The sequence below is a fragment of the Myxine glutinosa genome, chromosome 3 (genome assembly GCF_964187855.1).
Source record: "Myxine glutinosa chromosome 3, kmMyxGlut1.1, whole genome shotgun sequence".
NCBI lineage: Eukaryota > Metazoa > Chordata > Myxini > Myxiniformes > Myxinidae > Myxine > Myxine glutinosa.
The window spans coordinates 57,869,788-57,891,929 of record NC_136263.1 but is presented as its reverse complement, the minus strand read 5'-3'; the positions used below and the strand labels follow the sequence as shown (position 1 = coordinate 57,891,929).

The window sequence follows — 22,142 nt, the reverse complement described above, 5'->3', positions numbered from 1 at the left end:
GTGGATATATAGATGGATGGATGGATGGATGGATATATAGATGGATGGATGGATATATAGATGGATGGATGGATAGATATATAGATGGATGGATGGGTGGATATATGGATGGATGGATGGATGGGTGGATATATAGATGGATGGATGGATGGATATATGGATGGATGGATGGATATATAGATGGATGGATGGATATATAGATGGATATATAGATGGATGGATGGATATATAGATGGATATATAGATGGATATATAGATGGATATATAGATGGATATATAGATGGCTATATAGATGGATATATAGATGGATATATAGATGGATATATGGATGGATATATAGATGGATATATAGATGGATATATAGATGGATATATAGATGGATATATAGATGGATATATAGATGGATATATATATATATATATATAGATATATATATATATATATAGATATATATATATATAGATATATATATATATAGATATATAGCCGGGGGTAGGGGCTAATCTATTTTTGGTGGGATTAATATATGATCGGCAACATGCAGCAAAGTTTAGATTAATAAATTTAAATATGAAAATTAAACAAACACAAATATATACCCACACATGATAAACAAGGTCAAACAACTGCAGAAATACAAAGATAACTCTTAACATTGTATTGTACATGTATAAGCGGGGAGGTGAGAGTTCGAGTCTCGCTCTAGTCTCCCTGAAATTAAAATGAGGCTGAAATAAGCAGCACGTGTACCTGTCTAGTTCATTCCTTCTTTGTCATGGTTCTAAATGTCTCTGACTGTTAAATCACAACCAGCTCTGTGATTTTCTTCTTTATCATATGGCTCTTAGCTGTCATAAATCTTCTATTTTGTCATCTTCACATAATTTGTTCATTATCAACATGGAAAAGACCATTAACCATCTGTCATACATAGAGAACATAATGGAATACACGGTTCAATGCACTAGCGCCATACGGCGGCTCCGCACTGAATGGACTCAAAATGGCGTCAAATCGTTAGTTGTCGCTACTCTCTCTATAAAGGGACTCTACAATGGGGGTCAATGGGCAGCAGCAGCTCGAGTCCACGAGGGGGAGACATACTGTAATCATTCTTGTATAAGCCACACTTCTTTCCCAGAAATATCTGATCTAGGTTCGGGGTGCTTATTATCCACGAGAACTAAAGTGAAAGTTCCATTTCTCCAGATTTCTTGCATCAACACAAGACCAACCTTCATTACTCGGTGCTGCCATCTTAAGAATGCAGTGCATTGTGGGATGTCTTATGCAACATTGAACTGTTTTTTTGTTCTAAATAACAATTATTTTTGTGGAAATATTGAAATTTCTCAGTTCTAATACATTCGTTTGCTTTTAAAATGTTTTATCTGAACTTTAAGAAATATAAACCGCCATGGCAGCAATACAAGCTTGGGGATTAACACGTGCATTGCAGCACAATAGACTGCTCGAGAATTACCGCAAGCTAATGACTCGCTGAAGACTTGAGAGTTTCTAACGAGCTCTTTTCCTGTGCTAATCTGATAGATGTTGTATCACAAAGTAAGATTAGTTAAGTGCATTCAACATGCCACGCCATTCATCATATTGTATTTCATAAAAGTTAGACGTCATCCGTTATGCTGAATTAAACACCATCTAAAATGGCTCTCTCCATAGATTGGCAAATCACTGCATTTGAGTTAGCTAAATTTCCAATCCTGAGCTGGGGATCACTTCTACTGTTGTTAAATTTGGTGTGTGGTTTATACATATAAACTGGTATTTTTCTGAGAATTTTGTCTGAAAAGTGCCCTGCATATATTGTACACGATAGTGGCTTATAACTGAGTGATTACGGTATTCCATGACACGTAAGATAAAGGGCTTATGCACCGCTGCGAGTTGAGAACTCAAAGACCAGACTTAACCTTCTGGAAAATTCTGAGATGATGGCCAGCTTTGGAGATATCTGCCCTACACAGTTTACAGCTCATAATGAATTCTAGACGTTGTACCTCTCCCAGAGGCTCATCTCAGAAATATACTGGGGCACTTGCCCGGTAGATGTATCGACGAAGTAAGAGCGTAGTTCTTTCCTGTATTGAAAGATGTGTTCCACACTGATGACCAGTCACTTATTTTCTCAAGAAATGCAGAGAGATATGCTGCCACAGACTTTCTGGCAGTGAGCTGAAATATCTGGCATAGAGTGGGCGATGTATTGTTTCGGCAACGAGAGTGGGTGACGAAAAGAGCTCATTGGTGTAAAGCAATAACGCGATTTGGTCCCCAAAGCATTACCTTGAAGGACACCGGCCTCTAGATGTAGATCATAGGAGAGAATGTCATCCACAGTAACCCCTGTCACTTGTGAACTACTAGTAAGTCTATTATTCAGTTCAGGAGGGGACCAATGATAACACAAGCTGTTAATTTGGAAAGCAACACCAAATAGATACAATACACGAATGTCCAGTGAGATGCCCCGTACTTGTTTAACATTGAGGGCATCCATCAATTTTTATGTTGAAGAACCGGTATGTATTGATCTGAGAGGAGACCAAACTAAAATCTTCGGAGATCAGATTTTGGAGAAAAGGATGTATCTTGAGGTATTTAGCAATAATAGGTTTCAAGACTGCTTACTTTGTGGAGAAGGCAGACTGGCCTGTAGTTGAGAGAGTCAGTTATGTTCGTTTGAAAGTTTGTTTACTTTCCATGATTCAAGCAGGTATCCCTCCTTGAATTATGTACAAAAGAGCAGAGATGGAATTCGATCCGGAGCAAAAGAAGTCATGAGAATTTTTTTTTTTGTATACAAGATCGAGGCTCGTGTAAGAGCTAACATGAATCACAAAAAGACAAACTGACACATAAACCATATGATAAAGGGAGCGGGAGACAAGATGGGGAGAGAGAGGGAAGCACACAAGTACAACATTTGAGAGCAGGGACATCGGGAGATCTGTGGAAGGGAGAGGGCTTGGGGAGAAGAGGCACGGGAATGGGGGTGGGGTGGAGAACTAACTAAACTAACTAACTAAACTGTTGATACCCTCATATGCAGTCACAGTGGAAGAATGGTGAGTGGCAAGGGCTTTCTCCAACTTTGTGGACGGAAGCTCATTTGCTGGAGGGAGTGTTCGGTGAAAAGCACGAGCAGTGTCCATCGGAGGGAACCAAGGAAGTGCACATATCCATGATTGGTTGTGAAATATCACATGCTTTTTGCAGCCAATCAGAAAGCCACAATGGCAAAACATGGCTGCCTCTTCAAAATTGCAAGAAAATTCATTGAAGTTGCATTATTTTATATATACTGTCCAAGGTTTAGAAGTGAAAATATTTTATAATGATTAATAGTAATTTTCATTTTTTGAAATTGGAGTTTAGTTTCCTCTGTGAGAAATGGAAGCATTATGCTCTTTCATAGTGAATAAACCTACCAGCTCTTTCATAGTGAATAAACAGTCCCAGAGAACACTAATGGGAATTAATAATAAATATGGCAAGGTTTTTTATACGTTTGGCCCTTGGGGGTGGTACGTCGTCTCAGAGAGCAAATTTGACGAAGCTCCTGTACACAGTCGTACTTGTATTGGTGATGTACGTATTTTACATTGTCTTATGGTTTGGTGCTAACTGAGAGATCGCTGCAATGTGAAGCGGGGGAATTCAATGAAACCCTGCTACCTGTATACCCACATGCTGAACACTCCAGTGTTGTTTCACTGGTGACACTACAGGATGAATTAACCAATCATCCAGGGGTGGCTATTCTAATCATCATACGGACCGAACAATTGTGATCATTGTCGCAAAAAGACAAAAACATCTGCTCCTTACCAAAGTAACGTTTGTCTCTGTGAATATTTTTTACCTCTGCCACCAAACGTGGATGGAGGTTATGTTTTCACCCCTGTCTGTCTGTTTGTCTGTTTCTCTGTGAACAAGATATCTCAAAAAGTCGTGGACAGATTCGGACGAAACTTGATGGACAGATTGCGTATGTGAAAAGGAAGAATTGATTCAATTTCGGTAAAGATCCGGATCCGGATCCAAATCTGACAATTTTTAAAGTGATTCTTCAGCATTGAGTGATCGGGCTAAAACCGATATATAGCACAATGTCTCAAAAAGTTATGGACGAGTTATGACAAAATTTGGGGGATGAGTTGGTTAGGTGACAAGAACAAACCAATTCGATTTTGGTTCAGGTCCGAATCCAGATCTGGCCGATCAGTGGGATACATAGCATGGACTGTTCAGCCTGGCGGAGGTATGCGCTCTACTGAGTGCCGTTCTAGTTTTTTGCTGTTTTTATCATAACATGTATCATAGCTGTTGTAAAATAACATTCCAAAAATATGAACTTTACTCGCAGTCATATTGGCGGCCTCCTGGTGAGGACACGTTTTCTTTCTTGGCTTTTAAGATGTCAGTTCCTTTCTGCTAAGGGCATCAATGCTGAGATTTTGATTCAAAACTTCTGAATACTGAGTTAATTTCAGAAGAATTACCATGATGCTATCGAATTGTCAGCAAATACTCAACTGATTCACTGATGCCTTTCATGGCCCGAATAATCTTCCTGCCATGCCCATCAGTTTGGTTTATTTAGGACAATGTGACGGGTGACGTGCAATATATTTCCTCGATGCATTCCATCCCGGTTATTTAGTGTTCCAAATATAGCTTATTGATTTGATGAAGCATTTCTCTAGTTGACTGAGGAATCAAACCTATCCCTGGAAGTTGAATGTTGAAACTGTTGATTGATTTATAACCGATGTTGTAAAGCAAGCAGGTTGGTCCGTTGTTTTTCAAACTTGGAGCCAACTTGGAGTTTTGTTCTGATAACTTGGAGGTTCATTCAAGGTTCTAATGGATAAATACTAATAGGCCATTCCTGCATTATTCAGACCCCTATCTTGATATACAAGCAGGGCAGGGTGCAAGTCGAATTAAGAAGGGGCATTTGTGAATGGGATTGGGTATTAACCATCAGTCAGAGGGGGATGGAGAGGGGCACCTATTGTGAATGCTTCCAGATATGCATAAATCGTTTACTTAATTTTAGCTACATATCTGTTACGCTCCACCCCTTCGCAGCCTCCAGATATGCGTCACTGACAAATATTTCAAGGCCGTAAACCAAAATGGTGGATGGCAGAGGGTGTCAAGGCAGTTTGGAACGAAATAAACTTTATTCCAGGTATTCCATTTATATTTAGGTTCGAGGGCACCTATTCAGAAGGGCAGAACACTTTTTAAACGTGGCATGGAGCATTCTAAGAGCGATGGCTTGGAGTGACTCTGATTCATTCTAGCTACACGTCTGTTATTGATGAAATAAATTCATGTTTGAATTCTAATGGCCATGTCATTGAGATAATTGTGAGAGCTTAACTTTCAATAAGACCTTGTGACCTTTTCCAAGTTTGAAAACTATTATAATCTTGGAAAAAACAGCAATTTGAAGTCTTGTTGTCAATAAAATGACTTCGGACTTTTATCCTGGCCATTCCAGCTGAAGAGAAACCGGTTCAGATGGTTTGGTCATGTGTTGAGGAAGAATGAAAGTGACTGGTTGTGAAGAGTGATGTAAATGAATGTAGAAGGAAGTAGAGGACGGGGGAAGACCGAGAAAGACTTGGCTAAACGTGGTGGAAGAAGAAATGCGGTCAAAGGGTTAACAAGGGGAGATGCAGAAAATAGGGCAAAATGGAGAAGATTGTCATAGGGACCGCAAGGCTAACCCCCGCTCAAGCAGGGAAAATGGCCTTAAAATGCCTGTTGTTGTTGTTGTTGTTATTGTTGTATTCCAGCAAATGCGACTTAGCCTTCGATTTACAGCTGGCCGGAGATGAGAGTGAGACCTGCCACGATCAGCCAAATAGTCAAATCAACGAGTTTACTTTTCCTTTCTTCTGCAATTGCTTAAATGCCTTTGCCTCTTGGAAGGCAAATCCAACTGAAGGCAATCTCAGTTCCTTCCACCAAGCTTGGAACAAGTGTGTGTCTATCCTCAGGAGTGCCAGGAAGCACTATCTCTCCACACTCAAGAATGAACTCTCAAACCTGTCTCCTTCCTCCAAATCCTGGTGGTCTCTGGTCAAATCCGTTTCTGGTGTTTGTTCCCCCTCCATCCCTTCCCTTACCTCAAATGGCTACACAGTTGACACCGCACGTGACAAAGCCGAATGCCTCAACTCTGTGTTTGCCTCAAAATCTTGTGTCCCAAACCCATCTCTCTCTGTTCCCACCTTACCCAGTCGAACCCAACTGCTCCTGGACTCTGTGTCCTTCTCTCCTGACGTGAAGTTTTTGTCAAACCTCGACTCTGATTCTGCAACTGGACCAGACGTCATCAGCGCACGAGTCCTAAAATCCTGCTCTGCCGCTCTATCTCACCCTCTCTCTGTTCTTTTCACCCTCTCTTTTGCTCAAGGTCATCTGCCAGCATCTTGGAAATCGGCAAACATTACCGCTTTACACAAAAAAGGTGCAAAAACAGATCCTTGCAACTACAGACCAATCAGCCTGCTTCCAATTATCAGCAAAGTCATGGAATCCATGACTTGCTTCGGATGGATATCAAATCCTTCCTGTTCTCCAATGGCTTGATCTCCGATCATCAATTTGGATTCAGACCAGGTCATTCTACTCTGGACATGTTGCTTCTGCTGTCTCAACAATGGATGGAGGTCCTCAATGCCAAACAGGAAATCAGAGCTGTCTCCCTTGATATATCACGTGCCTTCGATACGGTCTGGCACCTAGCTCTGCTCACCAAACTCTCCTCCTGTGGTATCCATGGAAATCTCCTCGCATGGCTTGTGGACTTCCTCTCTGGTCATAGGCAACGTGTGGCCCTGAATGGATTTCTCTCATCTCCCCTTCCTGTTCTGGCTGGAGTTCCCCAAGGTTGTGTTCTGGGCCCTGTGCTATTTCTGGTCTTCATCAATGATCTCTCCAACTCTCTGGAAAATCCTCTGTCTCTTTGCTGATGACTGCACTCTCTGCCGCTCCATTCCTCATCCCTCAGATTGGCAGTCTGCAGCCTCCTCACTCTCTGCAGACCTGGAAAAAATCAGACTGGTCAAACAAGTGGAACATGTCTTTCAATCCTGACAAATCTCACACTCTTACTATGTATCTCCGAAAAGAACGACTGGAAAACCCTCCCATCCACTTTCTCATCAATCCTCTCCAAGAAGTTCTGTCGCTCAAGCTTTTGGGTCTCACTATCTGCCATGATCTTTCTTGGGAAAACCGAATTTCCAAGCTGGCCTCCAAAGCCAGTCGCCGACTGGGCATCCTCCGTCGTGCGAAGTCCTTCCTTGGCACACCTGAGCTCTTCACCACATACAAGGCTTTCATCCGCAGCTCAATGGAATACTGTTCCCCCCTCTGGGCCGGTGCTCCTGCCTCACACCTAGCTCGGCTTCACGCTGTTGAAACCAAAGCTTTCAGAATCATTGGAATCTCCTGCGATGAAGCTAACTCCGAGGGCCTTTCACTCACCGCAGGCAGGTTGGTGGTCTTTCTGTCTTCTACCGACTCCTCTCCGGCCTTGTTCCCCCAGCTCTCTCTGTGCTCTATCCCCCAAATATTCCTACAGGTCGCACAAGATCTGCCAGCAACCCTCTTATGGTTAAACTGCCAAAATCTAGGCTCTCTGCTCACCTTCACTCTTTCATTCCCCTTTTCTCCCACCTCTGGAACAAACTCCCCCACTCCCTTCAATCCCACTCCTCCCTCCAGGTCTTTAAAACAGCTGTTCACCACCATCTCTTATCTTCCCCCATCCAAAACCTTGATCTTTTCTACCCCTGCTAATTTTCACTCCAGATACACTTTTTTGAAATTCCAACTTCTTTCCTGGAAGTCCTTTCAGTGTCCATATGTTTTTACCTCTCCCACCTCCCCCCAAGCCCTCTCCCTCCCACAGTTCTCTCGATGTCCTTGCTCTCAAATGTTGTGTTTGTGTCCTTCCCCCTCTCTCCCCATCTTGTCTACCGCTAAAAAGGTTTTTGTGTTTGATGTGTCGGTTTGACTTTTTGTGTGATTAATGTTAGCTCTTTCACGAGCCTTGATCTTGTATACACAAAAAAATAATAATAATAATAATAATAATAATATTTATCCTTATTGATGCCCCCAACCCCCATTTGTCCATTCAATCTGCATTTTCAACTGTTCTTCATAAATGTTACTGAACCATGGTAGATAGGTAGTTGTCTGTCATTGGCCCCTTCGTGCGTCTTACAATTTCTGTATAAAATAGTCAAAACTTTTCAACCACCTTTGCCCAGAGATAAAAACCCTCCTCTTCACCTGGATCCTCACCCCCAAATACCCCAAGTTAAACCCTCTCTTCCTTACTCATCAATTAACCCTTCTCTCCCCCCTCGTCTGTCCTCACTCGGAGATCAAGCCTGAGCTCCCTCCACCCCCCCCCCCCCCGCCCTCCCAGCACACTCAACCCATCACCGTCACCTAGAAGAAATAACCCCCTCCCCACTTTCACTGAACCCCCCCAGATGGACCACGTGATTAGCGCAGTGAATGAACCAAACCTAAAGTTGACATTGGCGTTTGGAATTGGGCTGCACCATGCGGGCCTCCATGAGCGGGATCGTCGTACTGCAGAGGAGCTCTTTGTGAACTGTAAGATCCAGGTGAGTTTGAGGCTCGTTCCGTGATGAGGTGATGTGCTCATAAGCAGACCTTCTAACTGAGTCATGATTATACTGCGATTTCATGGTTTCATGGTTTCATGCTTTCATGGTACTTATCAGTATTTTTATTTCTTCTTCATGACCGTGTTTGCATTGTCTAGGTTCTCATCGCTACAAGCACGCTGGCTTGGGGAGTTAACTTCCCTGCTCACCTGGTTATTGTAAAGGGCACTGAATACTTTGATGGAAAAACTCACCGCTACGTCGACTTCCCCATCACCGGTACCCTGATGCTCGAATTGCATTCGGTTGTTTGCTAGGCCTTCCATACTTGTTAATTTGCTATTCGTATAAAGTACACGGATATTTAGACGAAATGTACAAATTTGGATTGTATGTAGGATTTTAACCTGACGTCATAGGTAGCATTACAAGCATTCAAATGGTTACACCAAACTTGCCTTTATTGGCTTTGTACTCCAACCACAGATCTTCACAATGCATCATTTAATTGCCTTCAATTTATTTATGCAACATCTGTGCTTTTGAATGGTACATGAAAACTTCATCGTGGACAACACTTGGGTACCTTGTTAATTCGAGCACATCTTTATTCCCCAATTATTTATTTCCAACGACATCTGTAGAATTAACAATCCGATTAAAATCACATTATGAATGAATGATTTGTTTTAAATTACGCTTGGTAGCCGTCAGGCTAAATTGCGTTCAATTACAGAATTGCAGAATAGCAGGAAGCAGAAACAAAACGATGCAAAGCAATAAAAAAAGAAAGCACAGAAATGAATGCAAAGCAGTAAAATAATGAGAAAATTATAACTTTTAATGCAACTAACAACACATTGCTCTCAAATCAGGGTCATTCACACTCCGAACATGATGTCATTGTATGATTAATCTCATATGACACCCCCTCCTCAACTTCCTCTTTTGCAGATGTTCTCCAAATGATGGGTAGAGCTGGACGGCCACAGTTTGATGACCAAGGGAAAGCTGTCATACTTGTGCATGACAAAAAGAAAGCTTTCTACAAGAAATTCCTCTACGAGCCGTTCCCTGTCGAATCAAGGTCTTTTTTTTTTTGGCCCACCATTGTTTCCACTACTTGCCATTTGCTGTTGCACCTCTTTTCAACTTTTGTACACCGCTCTTTTCCTATGCCATCTCCAGGCGCTGCATGACATCATTGCCGGGCACCAAAGAGGGCCTGGCAATGACTCGCGCTGAAAGGGACTACTCAGTTTTCACTCCGGTTTCTTGTTTACATTTAAAAAAAAAAGTACATTCCGGCAAGTCCTCGGTCTCTGACCGATTTTTCATTTGTTTGTCTAGGCGATATCTCAGCCATCCTTTGAGCTAGGAAGCTGAAATTTTGGCACAATACTGAGCAAGGGCTTTGGCAAAAACGCTATTTTTTATTTTTTTGAGTAATCAATTAAATGATTAGTTACTTCATTATTATCGATTAATTAAGTACTTATTTATTTCCTTTCTCCTCTGGGCATTATCTCAGGCACCTTTTCAGCTAGGAAGCTGATATTTGGTCATGACAATGACCAAATGATTTGGCTGTAAAGGCTATTTTTGATTTATTGTTTAATCAATTGATCGATTCATTTTTCATTATTCGATGAATGACTTAATTCTTTTTTTTTTTAAGTTACAGATTGAGATGAAACGGTGGTAGTTTCGGTGTTATATTAGCCAATTGATTAATTATTTAATGATTATTATTTATTTATTTTCATTATTAATCTTTTTTAATTTTCTTTCTCATCTGGGAAATATCTCAGGCACTTTTTGACCTAGGAAGCTGATATTTGAACACAACAGTGACCACGTGATGTGGCTATAAAGGATCTTTTTGATTTTTGATTAATAAATTAATCGATTAATTATTTAATTTTTTCGATTAATGACATATAATTACTTTTCAAAACGCTAGAGCTTCATATGAAGCACTGGTTGTTCAGGTATGCTATTACCTAGTCAATTGATTAAGAAAATATTGTATGATCATTATTTGTTGATTTTAATTATGCAATTAATCAATTATTGTACACCTCTCACACCAAATACAGCCTTGGGCACCTTGGCAATGCCGCACTGGAGGATATTATTTATTTGGCATGACGGCGGTTTACTTTGAATGTATCTGTGCTTGTTTATTTTTATTTTTTACTTATTTTTAGTTATTTTTGCTGTCGGGGATCATCATAATATTCCATCGACAAAAATAAGTGTTTTTGAACTTCCCTCCCTCTCCTCCATCCCCCTTCTCCCACCCTTTTCACTCTGTCCCATATGCCCTCCCCCCCCCCCCCCCCATCCCCTTCATTAGGTTTACCTCCTCCCAAGTTCCTTGCCCTTTCTCATTCCTCCTTTGCATTCCTGCACTCACTTTTTTTTCTCCCCTCCCCTTTCCTTTCTCAGTTCCATCCCTATTTCCCACTGCATATGTTGAATGGAGATTGCTCCCCCTCCACTTTCCTCCATTCCTCACTGTTTCTCTTGTTTTGCACTCGTCAACTTGGACAAGCTGAAGTTACTTACCTCATCAAAGATTCAGTTTCTGCATCTGACGCATCCACTTAAGCAGTGTCTTTCAATTTGGTTTCCTTTCTCCATAACTTTCCAAATTTTTAACTCACAAGGCCCACACTTTGTACAGATTAAAGAGACACAATTGTGAAATTATTTGAAGAGATATGTTTTAGAGGATGATATCCTTGACGCATTAGTACAAAAGTAATTTTTTGTGGGAAACTTTCAAGCCGGATAATCGTGTTTTAAAATCGGACTATTTTCACTTCTGTTATGCAAATGAGCTACAGTCGTGGCCAAAAATATTGGCACCCTTGCACTTTTTTCAAATAACTCACAATTTTCTCTAAAAATAAGTTGAAATTGACAAAGTTTTTGGTCTCACAATTCTTTATTTCACTGTTAATATAAAAGAACCTTTGTTTTTGATTCAGAACTTCATATATCCTTTTAAATCAGAAAATAAAAAGAAATGGCATTGACAAAATTATTGTCACCCTCGACTTAATATTTGGTAGCACGGCCTTTGGACAAAATAACTGCAGTCAAGCGCTTCCTATAGCCATGAATGAGCTTCCTACGCCTCTCTACTGGCAGTTTGGCCCACTCTCCTTGTGCAAAGTGCTCCAGTTCTCCCAGATTTGAAGGGTGCCTTCTCCCAACTGCTGTTTTCAGATCTCCCCCACAGGTGTTCAATGGAATTTAGATCTGGACCCATTGCTGGCCACTTCAGAGTAGTCCAGCATTTTGGCTTGAACCATTCCTGGGTGCTTTTTGAAATGTGTTTGTGGTCATTGTCCTGCTACAAGACCGATGACCTTCAATGGAGACCCAGCTTTCTGACACTTGGTTGAACATTGTGCTCCAAAATGCCTTGGTAATCTCCTGATTTCATGATGCCATGCACACATTAAGGCACCCAGTGCCAGAGGCAGCACAGCAACAACAAAACATCACTAAACCTCCTCCATGTTTGACTTTAGGGAAGGTGTTCGTTTCTTTGAAGGCTTCATTTTGTTTTCTGTAAACATAGAGATGATGTGCTTTAGAAAAAAGCTCTAATTTGGTCTCATCTGTCCACAGGACATTCTCCCAGAAGGATTTTGGCTTGTTCAGGTGTGTTTTGGAAAACTCCAGTCAGGCTTTCTTTTGTCTCTCTCTCAGCAGTGGGGTCCTCCTGGATCTCCTACCATAGAACCCCTTTAATTGAATTGCCGATGGATGGTGCGAGTTGAAACTGTCATACCTTGTGTCTGAAGGTCAGCTTGAATCTGTTTGGCAGTTGATCGAGGTGCTTTCTTCAACATTCAAACAATCCTTCGCTGAAATCTTCGATCAAGTGCTTTCTTGCGGCCACGTCCAGGGATGTTGGCTACAGTGCCATGGGCCTTAAACTTCCTGATACCATTGCGTACGGTGGACACAGGAACATCAAGGTCTCTGGGGCTGGACTTTGTAGCCTTGAGATTGTCCATGCTTGTCTACAATCTTGTGTCTGACCTCTTCAGACAATTTTTTGGTTTTCTTTCTTTTCTCCATGCTCATTGCGGTACACACAGTGACACAAAAACAGCAGAAAGACTCCTTTTGTCTATTCAAACTGGTTGAATGAGTGATTTTTATATTTCAGGCACCTGCAACTCACCACAGGTGAGTTCAATTCCAAAGTAAAGGAGAATCACCTGCTTGAAATCTAATTATTTCTAACAACTTCTAAAAGGTGCCAATAATATTGTCCGGGCCATTTTTGGATTTCTGTTTGGAATAAGCTAAGATTTAATTATTTTTATTTTGGCTTTTATGTTTTGTTCCACTGTAAACCAAAGAAATACATTTGTGGATACCGAAATATTTTTTCATTTCAACAATTTTCTGGAAGAAATTGTGCATTATTTGAAAAAAAGTGCAAGGGTGCCAATATTTTTGGGCACAACTGTACTTCCATCGATTCGCATGACGTCAAAGTTGCACAACTCATTGACAGACATGTAAATCTGCATTTCATCACACGTTATTCTACCGTTCAACATGCCGATGTGCCAAGCTTTTAACTGTTCGAATCGCCAAGAAATTTGCCCACAGAACTCAGAAGTCGTTTTTTTCCATCTCTGACCCACAAAAAGATTGTCAAAGATCGTGTGCTTTATGGTTGAAAAACCTAGGAACAACCAAATTCAACATCAAAATGCATGTTCATTCTAAACATCATGTTATCAGCGTTCGTATTTGATCAACAGGATCAGTGCCTGGGAAACAACCTCGGATATTGCTGAAACATGATGCCGTAGCGACACTTATTGGGTGAGAGTTACCTGTTGATTTGAAGCCAGGCCCAAGTGAGCCAAGCTCAGAACTAGTCCTCAAGTAGTTTATCTATATTACTGGAATATTAGCAGAGCCGACCTGTCGCTTTGCTGACGGACCATTTAGTTGCCCTGGTTGCCAAAAATTGCTATATTGGTTCACTGCTTCTGTATTGAGTCCGTAGATCATGATAACGCGACCAGCATATGGGAATATTTCATCAGATTATTGAAGTGTCCTCAGGTCTATGATTGGTCAGTGGCTCATTGTGGCTTGGTTTGTCGTATGCCCCAAGGGCAGTTTGACTTCTCGTAAGATAGCCGATTGATCTCGCATGAACGAGCCAGCCAGACACAGACTTCCATATAAATGTTATTGTTCTGCACAAACTGGTCCACAGAACGGTGACAGCCAACTGATCCTGCAGCAGCGGCCCGCGAATGAGCCACTATGGCTTAGCCTTCAAGTTTGGCTGTTTCACAACCTCAACTGACTGTCATATAGTTTAGGTTTACCCACCTAATTTTTTACTACTACACCACTGTGGTCTAACTATTCGACCTGTTGCTCCATACAGGTCAGGTCACCCCAATTCACCCTCTCACCACCCCTAACCCCAACCCTCCTCCCCACCACCCCTCACCCCAACAAACGGGTGGGGGGATGGGGGTGGGGTGTGAGAAACGCCAATGTCTCTCCTTTGATTAAACCAGTCAGTGAAGTGACAGGCGGGATTGGAATCGAAATGAGAAATGCGTTACAACATGCAATACATTGATAAATCACCCTGCCTGTGAAACACAGGGGATAATTTATAGTTTATAGCCGGGCCGAGATTCAAACCCAGGCTATACGGCTTAAGGCGAGTGTGTGTACCTTGAGACCATACTTCCATCACACATATATATATATATATATATATGTATGTATGTATGTATGTATATACATACATACATATAGATTGTGCCACCGAGAACCTCGCCACTCCACATGCTACAACACATGGGACTGCTCACCTTCCTCATCATTATCACCTCCTCTACCCAAGCATGGTAGCATGCCGCAACTTGGAGGTGCAGCAAAGTGTTACGTGCTCCTCCCCGACCCCCTGGTCACGATGTACCACCGAGCCCCGAGAGGCGCCACGGCAGAAAAATATGTTATTCTGTGTCAGAAATCAATAGTGAAACCACACCAATGATTAATCAACAAACAAATATTGTATTAAAAATCACACAAGAATAACGGTACAACAAATAGCAAACAAAAGTACACTCAATACATCTTAGGATGGTACCATCACGAGCATAGGATAACTCACGGAGTTCCAGGTGAGTGGAAAAACCTTCCCCAATGTCTCTATATACCTGTCCTCAAGACGAAGTTGACTCGCTCCAGCAATAGCTAGAACAATGTCCAATCGAGACCAGAATCCCGTGCGGATGGCAAGGGCAGTCGCACCGCCGAAGCAGCTCTCAGGCGTAGGCGGTCGAAGCGACGCAAAAAGTCACGTGGTCCAAAACCAAAGGAAAACTCACGGCGGAATGGGAAATCCCAAAGGCGCCCTCCAGATATGAACATTCACTGTTCAGCAGGCAAACCGCAACTTAATCTCCAAACTCAGCGTTGCGCACACACATCCCCGACAGACGACAGGATGGTGAAAAACTGACGCGTAGCCAAGACCTTTTGATGAACAAAGCGCGAGGGTCAAAATGGCCGACGGCTCTTACTTGAGTCGACACGACCCGGCGAGGATTCTTCGGAATCGCAATGGCCAAAGACCACGCAGGTTTTTCAATTCCCCAGCGATAACACCTATCGCAGGAACTCCTTCCAAGGAAACTCAAAGTTCACTCGCGACTTTCGTTCGACAACGCTCGCTACGGAGCTGGAAGCTACTCGCTTCTTGTCCGACTTCACTCGCCACGCCCTCGCCTTCTTCTTCTTCCTCGTCTTCCGGCTCCCGATCTGGCTTCCTGTCTCTTTTTAACATTAACGCTTTTATCCTTTGCAAGCAGTTCATGAACAATCAACCTTTTGAAGACAATAATAGTACATAGAATCAGAAATATTTAAAGTGGATGAAAACCACAACAGCGGAAGTGACGAATCCGTAACAAAAGGTAGTGGAGCATCAGCAGCTAAAGCCTTCATTCACCTGACTTTATTACCCTTCAGAACAGACGAATTGGCCATTAGCATCCTGTGGACACTTAATCGCTCTGTCTGTCTTTAACAAGCAATTCATCTTGTTAAAGTTCTCCCAGCATTCAGAATGCATTCAGAAGAATTCTCCCAGCATTCACCCCACGCCGAGAACATGTCACTACACCTCCCGTCCATGTTAACTGCAGAGCTCCGTCCCATGGCGGATCTGAAGTCGTGTCTGGTGAAAATCAGCTGTGAAGGTCTGGCGAGGGCAGGGCAAAGAGGTGATGCGCCAATTGGCATCCCGGATTCTGCTGATAACCTTCGAGATCCACTTCTAGGCCCTGCCCTCGCTAAGGGATTATAAAAGCGCCACAGGTGAAGGCTGTCTGTCTGTCTGTCTGTCTCTCTCTCTCTCTCTCTCTCTCTCTCTGCTCTCTGCTCTCTCTCTCTCTCCCTGCTCTCTCTGCATGTGCATTGGTGGTGGACGATTTGGGCTCGAGGAGTGGTGCTCACTTTGGGGGGGCAGGGAGGGGGTCAGAGCTGGGAGCTGAAGTTGTTGATGGACGGAGCGAATGTCTGTTTGGGCCAAAACACATCTTTTAGGCTCTCACACAGTAGGCTATCATCTCTCACTTTCTTTTCTCTGCTTTGTTTTTATCACCACTGATAACGCACCTTTGCAGCTCTCTTGCACCACTCCCACGACATGCACAACATTGCACCATCTACACTCAACCCACCCTAGACGTCACAAGTATTGCTCCGCTCTTTGCCCACTCCTTTAGCACTTGAGTCGCGGAAGCACGTCTGCTTCCGCCCGGTAAGCAAGAGGCCGTTGGCCCTCACATTTTCTCTATCTTCCATTCTTTTCTCCCTCTGCGGATGATCTGATGGGTGCCCTATATGGAGTATAGCCAGTAGGTAAGGCCTCGACCTAAGTCTGCATCTCGTACATTTTCTTTTCTGCTTGTAAATATGGCTGCACCCTCCATTGCTTGCGATCATTTGTGCATTTTGAGTCTGCATTCCTCCATTGTTCCCTTTGTGTGTACCTTTCCCCCTTACCTGCACCCTCCCACCCCCTCCAGTGGCCCCTGAACATGAAAGTCCTTGAGTTCCCTCCCACCTTTGCATGATCTCGCTTGTGCCTTGCATAAATCCCTTGTTGACCTTCCTTTCCAATCTGTCCGTGTCTGTCATTTCCTCCATTGATCCAGCGCTGTTTTCACTTCGGTTATCCTGGGAGATTATCATTCCCCAATTGATTGGCTCATTACGGTCCGGCATGCACCAGCGTTAAAACTCGGCCACCCTAATTAAATATTTCATTAAGATAAGATTGGTGCACAGTTGAGGGCGCGTTCCCCGGTTGGAAAGAGCATGGCACAGGTAAATGGTAAGTTAGACGGAGAACCCTTTAACACGTGGTGACCAATTGGTGTTCACGGTTGGTTAGCCACTTGCCGTGGTGCAAAGTTCTTTGTACTCGCTAGCCTAAGGCCCGGTAAGTTTTAGGAGAACCAGGTGTGTGTGTGTGTGTGTGTGTGTGTGTGTGTGTGTGTGTGTGTGTGTGTGTGTGTGTGTGTGTGTGTGTGTATACGTACACACACACACTCTTCTCCCTTCCTTTATATGCATTCCTTGTTCTCAAAAATTGTGATAGCACAAGGCACATTTCATGGTGTAGATCTTGTCGGAGAGGCTGTGCGTACCATTTATTGTACAAATCCTGGCACGCAGCCTGTTGGAGGTTCTGGCTGATCACCTGAATGCCGAGATTGCTTCAGGAACCATCACATCTAAGCAGGATGCTGTGGATTATCTCACATGGACATATCTCTTCCGCCGCCTGGTCATGAATCCCAGGTGGGGCTGTTCTTGAAAATGTCACCTCTCACCTCCTCATGCGCTCCTCTTTATTTTCTAACTCACACATCCTAATGTTCATGTGGAGGGAGGAGAGTGGACTCATGCACTCCTTTTATTTATTTCTTTATTATACTTCATGCCTCATGCACTCCATATTGATTTTGTCCTGCTGATGAAGCCTGAAGGTAGAAACACAACAAAAGCTGTAAATGCTGGCTTGCACACTTATTCTGGGGGTGGTGTGTTTATTTTAAGGAGAGTATTTTTGTATGCTGATATATTGGCTTTTCCAGTACCTAAAGACATAGATAGGCAGCAGGTTCACGAAATAAACGGGATTAAAGGGAGACAATGACATTGTACATTAGTGGATGTATGGCAAAATGAAAGAAACAAGATGAGGTGGGGGTTTCTTGGCATGAGTTTGGGTGGTGTGGGGTGGGTCAGGAAGAGTAGAAAGCAGGGGTGGAGGAGAAAGCTTAACGTGACATTCAGCACACTCTTGAAGGACTGGAGGAAGGGGATGAGACAGCAGATACAGGGAGTTTGTTCCACAAACAAGAGAACAGAGATGAATGAATGGAGGTGAGCATTCAACATAAAACTGGCGTGGGATTCCAGAAAATTGTGTGGCATGGAGAGGACAGAGGGGAGGGAATGCAGGAGGAGCGAAGCCAGAAGTGGGGCAATGATAAAACAACGACTCCACCAACTTGCCTGCAGCAGGTGAGAAGCAGGCCTTGGGACCCAGCGTCTTGCCAAGATATGCCAATAACCTTGCACTCGATCACCTCCTGGGCCCATAGTGGGTTCCCATGCATACTCCATGATGAAGAGCTCTGAGTAGTTCATAATGGATTTAGCTTTGTGAAGAATATCTAGGTGTAGCGAAGAATATCTAGGTGTAGCGAAGAATATCTAGGTGTAGCGAAGAATATCTCGGTGTAGGCCTGCTTTAGAAGCCAATTTGGTGATGTTGTCTATCCAAAGCAGGTTGTGACAAATTGTGAGTTCCAAAGATGGCACTTTTTTCCCAGCGGTTGACCAAGTGTCGGTCTAATTCACTTGCAGTGTCATTTCACCTTTGATTTACCTCGTCGATTACGTCTCGTACTTGCATCGCATTCACTTTCCATTCCTGCACACCTCATTATATATATATACTCTCAATGACAGAATACTAGCTTGTTTTTCTGGAATAACAAATATGAATTTCTTTCTCATTACATTATGATGATAAACTCCTTATGTGTTTTTGAGGTTTTTTTTCTATCCCACCCTGCTTTTCCAGTTACTACCAGCTTGGTGAAACGAACACTGAGGCCGTGAATAAATTCCTATCCAGCTTGGTCCAGAATACAGTTACAGATTTGGAGAACGCTTACTGCATCGAAACAGATCAGGTATGCAATGTAGTTCTACCTTTTCATGTTTAAAAGATTGTTGTTTTTGAACAACAACTCGCCCTCCCTTCTGCTCCCCTCTCTTCCTATGGATTTACCCACCCCAATCCTCCCAATCCAATGATGTCATTTTAAAAGGTAAAGTTGAAACCAGTTTTCATAATATCCCAGAGCTTGTACAATAACCTCTCATGGCACGTACACTTTGTCCTTATTGAAACCCATACATCTTTGCATGCGCACTCAAAGCCGCCTTTGTTCAGGCCCCACTCCACGACACATCTCGTAATGGAAGTTTCGAGCCAAGCATTGAGCTCACTCCGTTTCCTCGCACATGTTCGGGAGACGACCGGCATTCTTTTGACGTTTGCCAAACTTCCCTCACAATGTACTGCCGTGGTTCTACCATTTTGCCTATATGCCGAATTAGATGATCGCTATTTATTTTGAAGAATGTTTACATTCCTCATCTTCTTGGTCTTCCTTACGTTTGGATTTTGCTTTCCTCTTTTCCTTTAAAATTATTTTCAGAGCTTTGCATTAATTTATTGGTGTTTTTTTAATGAGTCGTTTGATCTTGGTATTCATTAGGGGGTCCTGGAAGTATGAGTAGATTTGCAATTTGATCAAGAGAACAATGACACGTATTGTGATGTCCTTCTCTCCCTCGTTCCCACCCGAGGTGCCAAATACCAGATTTCTGATTTTTAAAATTTGTTTCTCTCAAAATCGTTCAATAGAAAATTGAAAATAATTTCCTTGGCACGTGGGCACATGTACAATATATTTTTCTTCTTTCTGATTACTTCCCGTCCTCAGTGTCCACTACCGTTTATCCCTACGCACCCTTTTTGTTATTTCTGCCTTTGATATGCTTGAGAAAAAAATTAATCGTACCCTGAACTTGTTGTTGAACATGACATTAGTGATGGTAGCCGTATTGAAAGCATTTGTGCTTCAAGGTCGAGTCGGACCGCAAAAAAGGTTAAAGCAAATCGAGTCATTTATGAAAGGGAACATTGGGGCTCTGTCAGTAAAGGCTTTGATGTGCTTGAATACAATTTTGAGGAAGAAGAAGCATATGATTTTTGGTTGCCCCTCTCCCCCACCAACCCTCATCCATGACTCCCCCATCCAAACAAACCAATAGTGTGTGAAGCTGTTTTGGATATAAATGCAGCATGTCAAAATCCAAGAAAATAGCCCCGTAGGGGACAGGCGGTTATTGCCCCACTGTTTCTGGGAAGAATTTGAAAAAAAAAATGACCTGAATATGAAGCGAAACACCATTTTTCAACCATTTATAGGGGGTGGATCCAGATGGGGAGCAAAACACCATGAGACCTTACTGCTCTGATGCATCGTACCAAATTTAATCCATATCCTCACATGTAATTTGTGAGGAAAATATGTTTTAGTGAATATGAGGAATTAGGGGAGGGAGCCTATGGCCCCCTTTCCAGGGGAGAAATGGTCATTGGGAGCACAACCTAAGGTTAGGGCATGGTCACGATGCCGCATGGCCAGTTTGGTCTGGATCCGGTTGTCGGTTTCTGAGAAGAAGATTTTTTAATGAAATACCAATAATTGGGGGCAAACCCCCCTTTTATTCCCTCAATACTGCCAGATCTGGATGGGGAGCACAATCCCATGAGACATTGCTGTCATGATGTATCGTACCAAATTTGGTCCATATCGGCCGGGTAGCTTGTGAGGAGATGTTTCAGTCAAATGTTAACGAACGGACGTACAGCCGGACACCGGGACCCACTCTGAGCTCATTTCGGAGAAATAACCCAATAATGTTTCATTTGTAAATTTATAACTTTAAATCTCATGATATGAAGAAGAAGAAGAAGAAGAATCTAACTTTGAACACATGCTGCCTCAGATTTGTAAATGCCACACTTCCTTTTGGCTCAGAATGTATAGTATACTGTACATCGAGACACTGCCACTTACTTGTGAATACAACGTGGAGACCTTTTGCAAGTGACGACTGACTGTACTCAACAGCTCACCACATGATGAATGCCGGTTAATCAAGAGGTTTTAGAGGTTTTATTAGAGGTTTTGAAAGGTAGTGTCCACCATGTGTATGTACTTGGGAAATCCGGCAACATTCGGATGGACGAACATAGTTGGCTGTAAGAATACAAGATATGGCTCCACATGTTGTTAAGCACGTGATCACTTCCTAAAACGTTGTTAACCTGTCCCTTTCGTGGGTGTACGTGGTAGGATGACAGGAGTATCAGTCCACTGTTTCTTGGGCGGATTGCTTCGTATTACTACCTGAAATACAAGACTGTGCATCTCTTCCACGACCGTCTCAATAGCACGTGCTCTGTGGAAGATCTGCTGAGCCTTCTGGCGGTAAGTAACGGACTCCCAACACCGGAGCTTCTTTGTGGTTCTTCTCTCAGGAAGATTCTTCATTCGAATTGCTTTATTACCTCCGTCACCAAAGGTGGATGGAGGTTATGTTTTCACCCCTGTCTGTTTGTCTGTCCGTTTGTCTGTGAACAAAATATCTCAAAAAGTTGTGGTCGCATCCAGACGAAACTTGGCAGAGATATAGCGTTTGTGACACGGACGAAACGGTTAGATTTTTTTGAACATCCGGATTCGGCTACTAGAATTTATGAAGTGATTCTTCACCATTGGGAGATCGGGCCAAAAACGATGCATAGCAGGATATCTCAAAAAGCTGTGGACGGATTTCGACGAAACTTGTTGGACAGGTTGTGTGTGTGACGAGGAAGAATCGATTCAATTTTGTTGAAGATCCGGATCCGGCTAGTATAATTTTTTAAGTGATTCTTCACCATTGAGTGATATGGCCAAACCAGGTGGAGGTATGCCCTCCACTGAGTGCCGTTCTAGTATAAAAAATGTTTTCGGGTTTTATGTGAATAAAATAATTCTTTGTCGAGTCTAAATTGACCGGCATGTAATAAGATGCTGCTTGAAGGATTCGATGTTTTTGAGTGTCAATGTGATCGGAGGCCTTCCTGCAATGCTCTAAATTAAGTAAAATCAAAAGGCAACCTTTACATCGTCATCAAGCTACACCTTCATAACAGTTCTCCAAGGTTCAGCTTCTTTGATTGGTTCATGCGTGCAAACTAATCGGTGAATTGCTTCCCTTGTTTCG

General features: G+C 42.7%; 1 protein-coding gene across 3 annotated transcripts in view; it reads left to right on the top strand.

Moving 5' to 3' along the window:
* ASCC3 (activating signal cointegrator 1 complex subunit 3) overlaps nucleotides 1-22,142 on the top strand; it is a 221,351-nt gene that overhangs the window by 150,143 nt on the left and 49,066 nt on the right. For all 3 annotated transcript variants that reach the window (XM_078774076.1, XM_068110739.2, XM_068110738.2), the window contains 6 exons: nucleotides 8,553-8,690; nucleotides 8,852-8,972; nucleotides 9,648-9,780; nucleotides 17,454-17,579; nucleotides 18,874-18,985; nucleotides 21,227-21,361. In XM_078774076.1, the coding sequence (XP_078630202.1) occupies nucleotides 8,553-8,690; nucleotides 8,852-8,972; nucleotides 9,648-9,780; nucleotides 17,454-17,579; nucleotides 18,874-18,985; nucleotides 21,227-21,361 (765 nt within the window). The remainder of the gene's footprint in view (nucleotides 1-8,552; nucleotides 8,691-8,851; nucleotides 8,973-9,647; nucleotides 9,781-17,453; nucleotides 17,580-18,873; nucleotides 18,986-21,226; nucleotides 21,362-22,142) is intronic.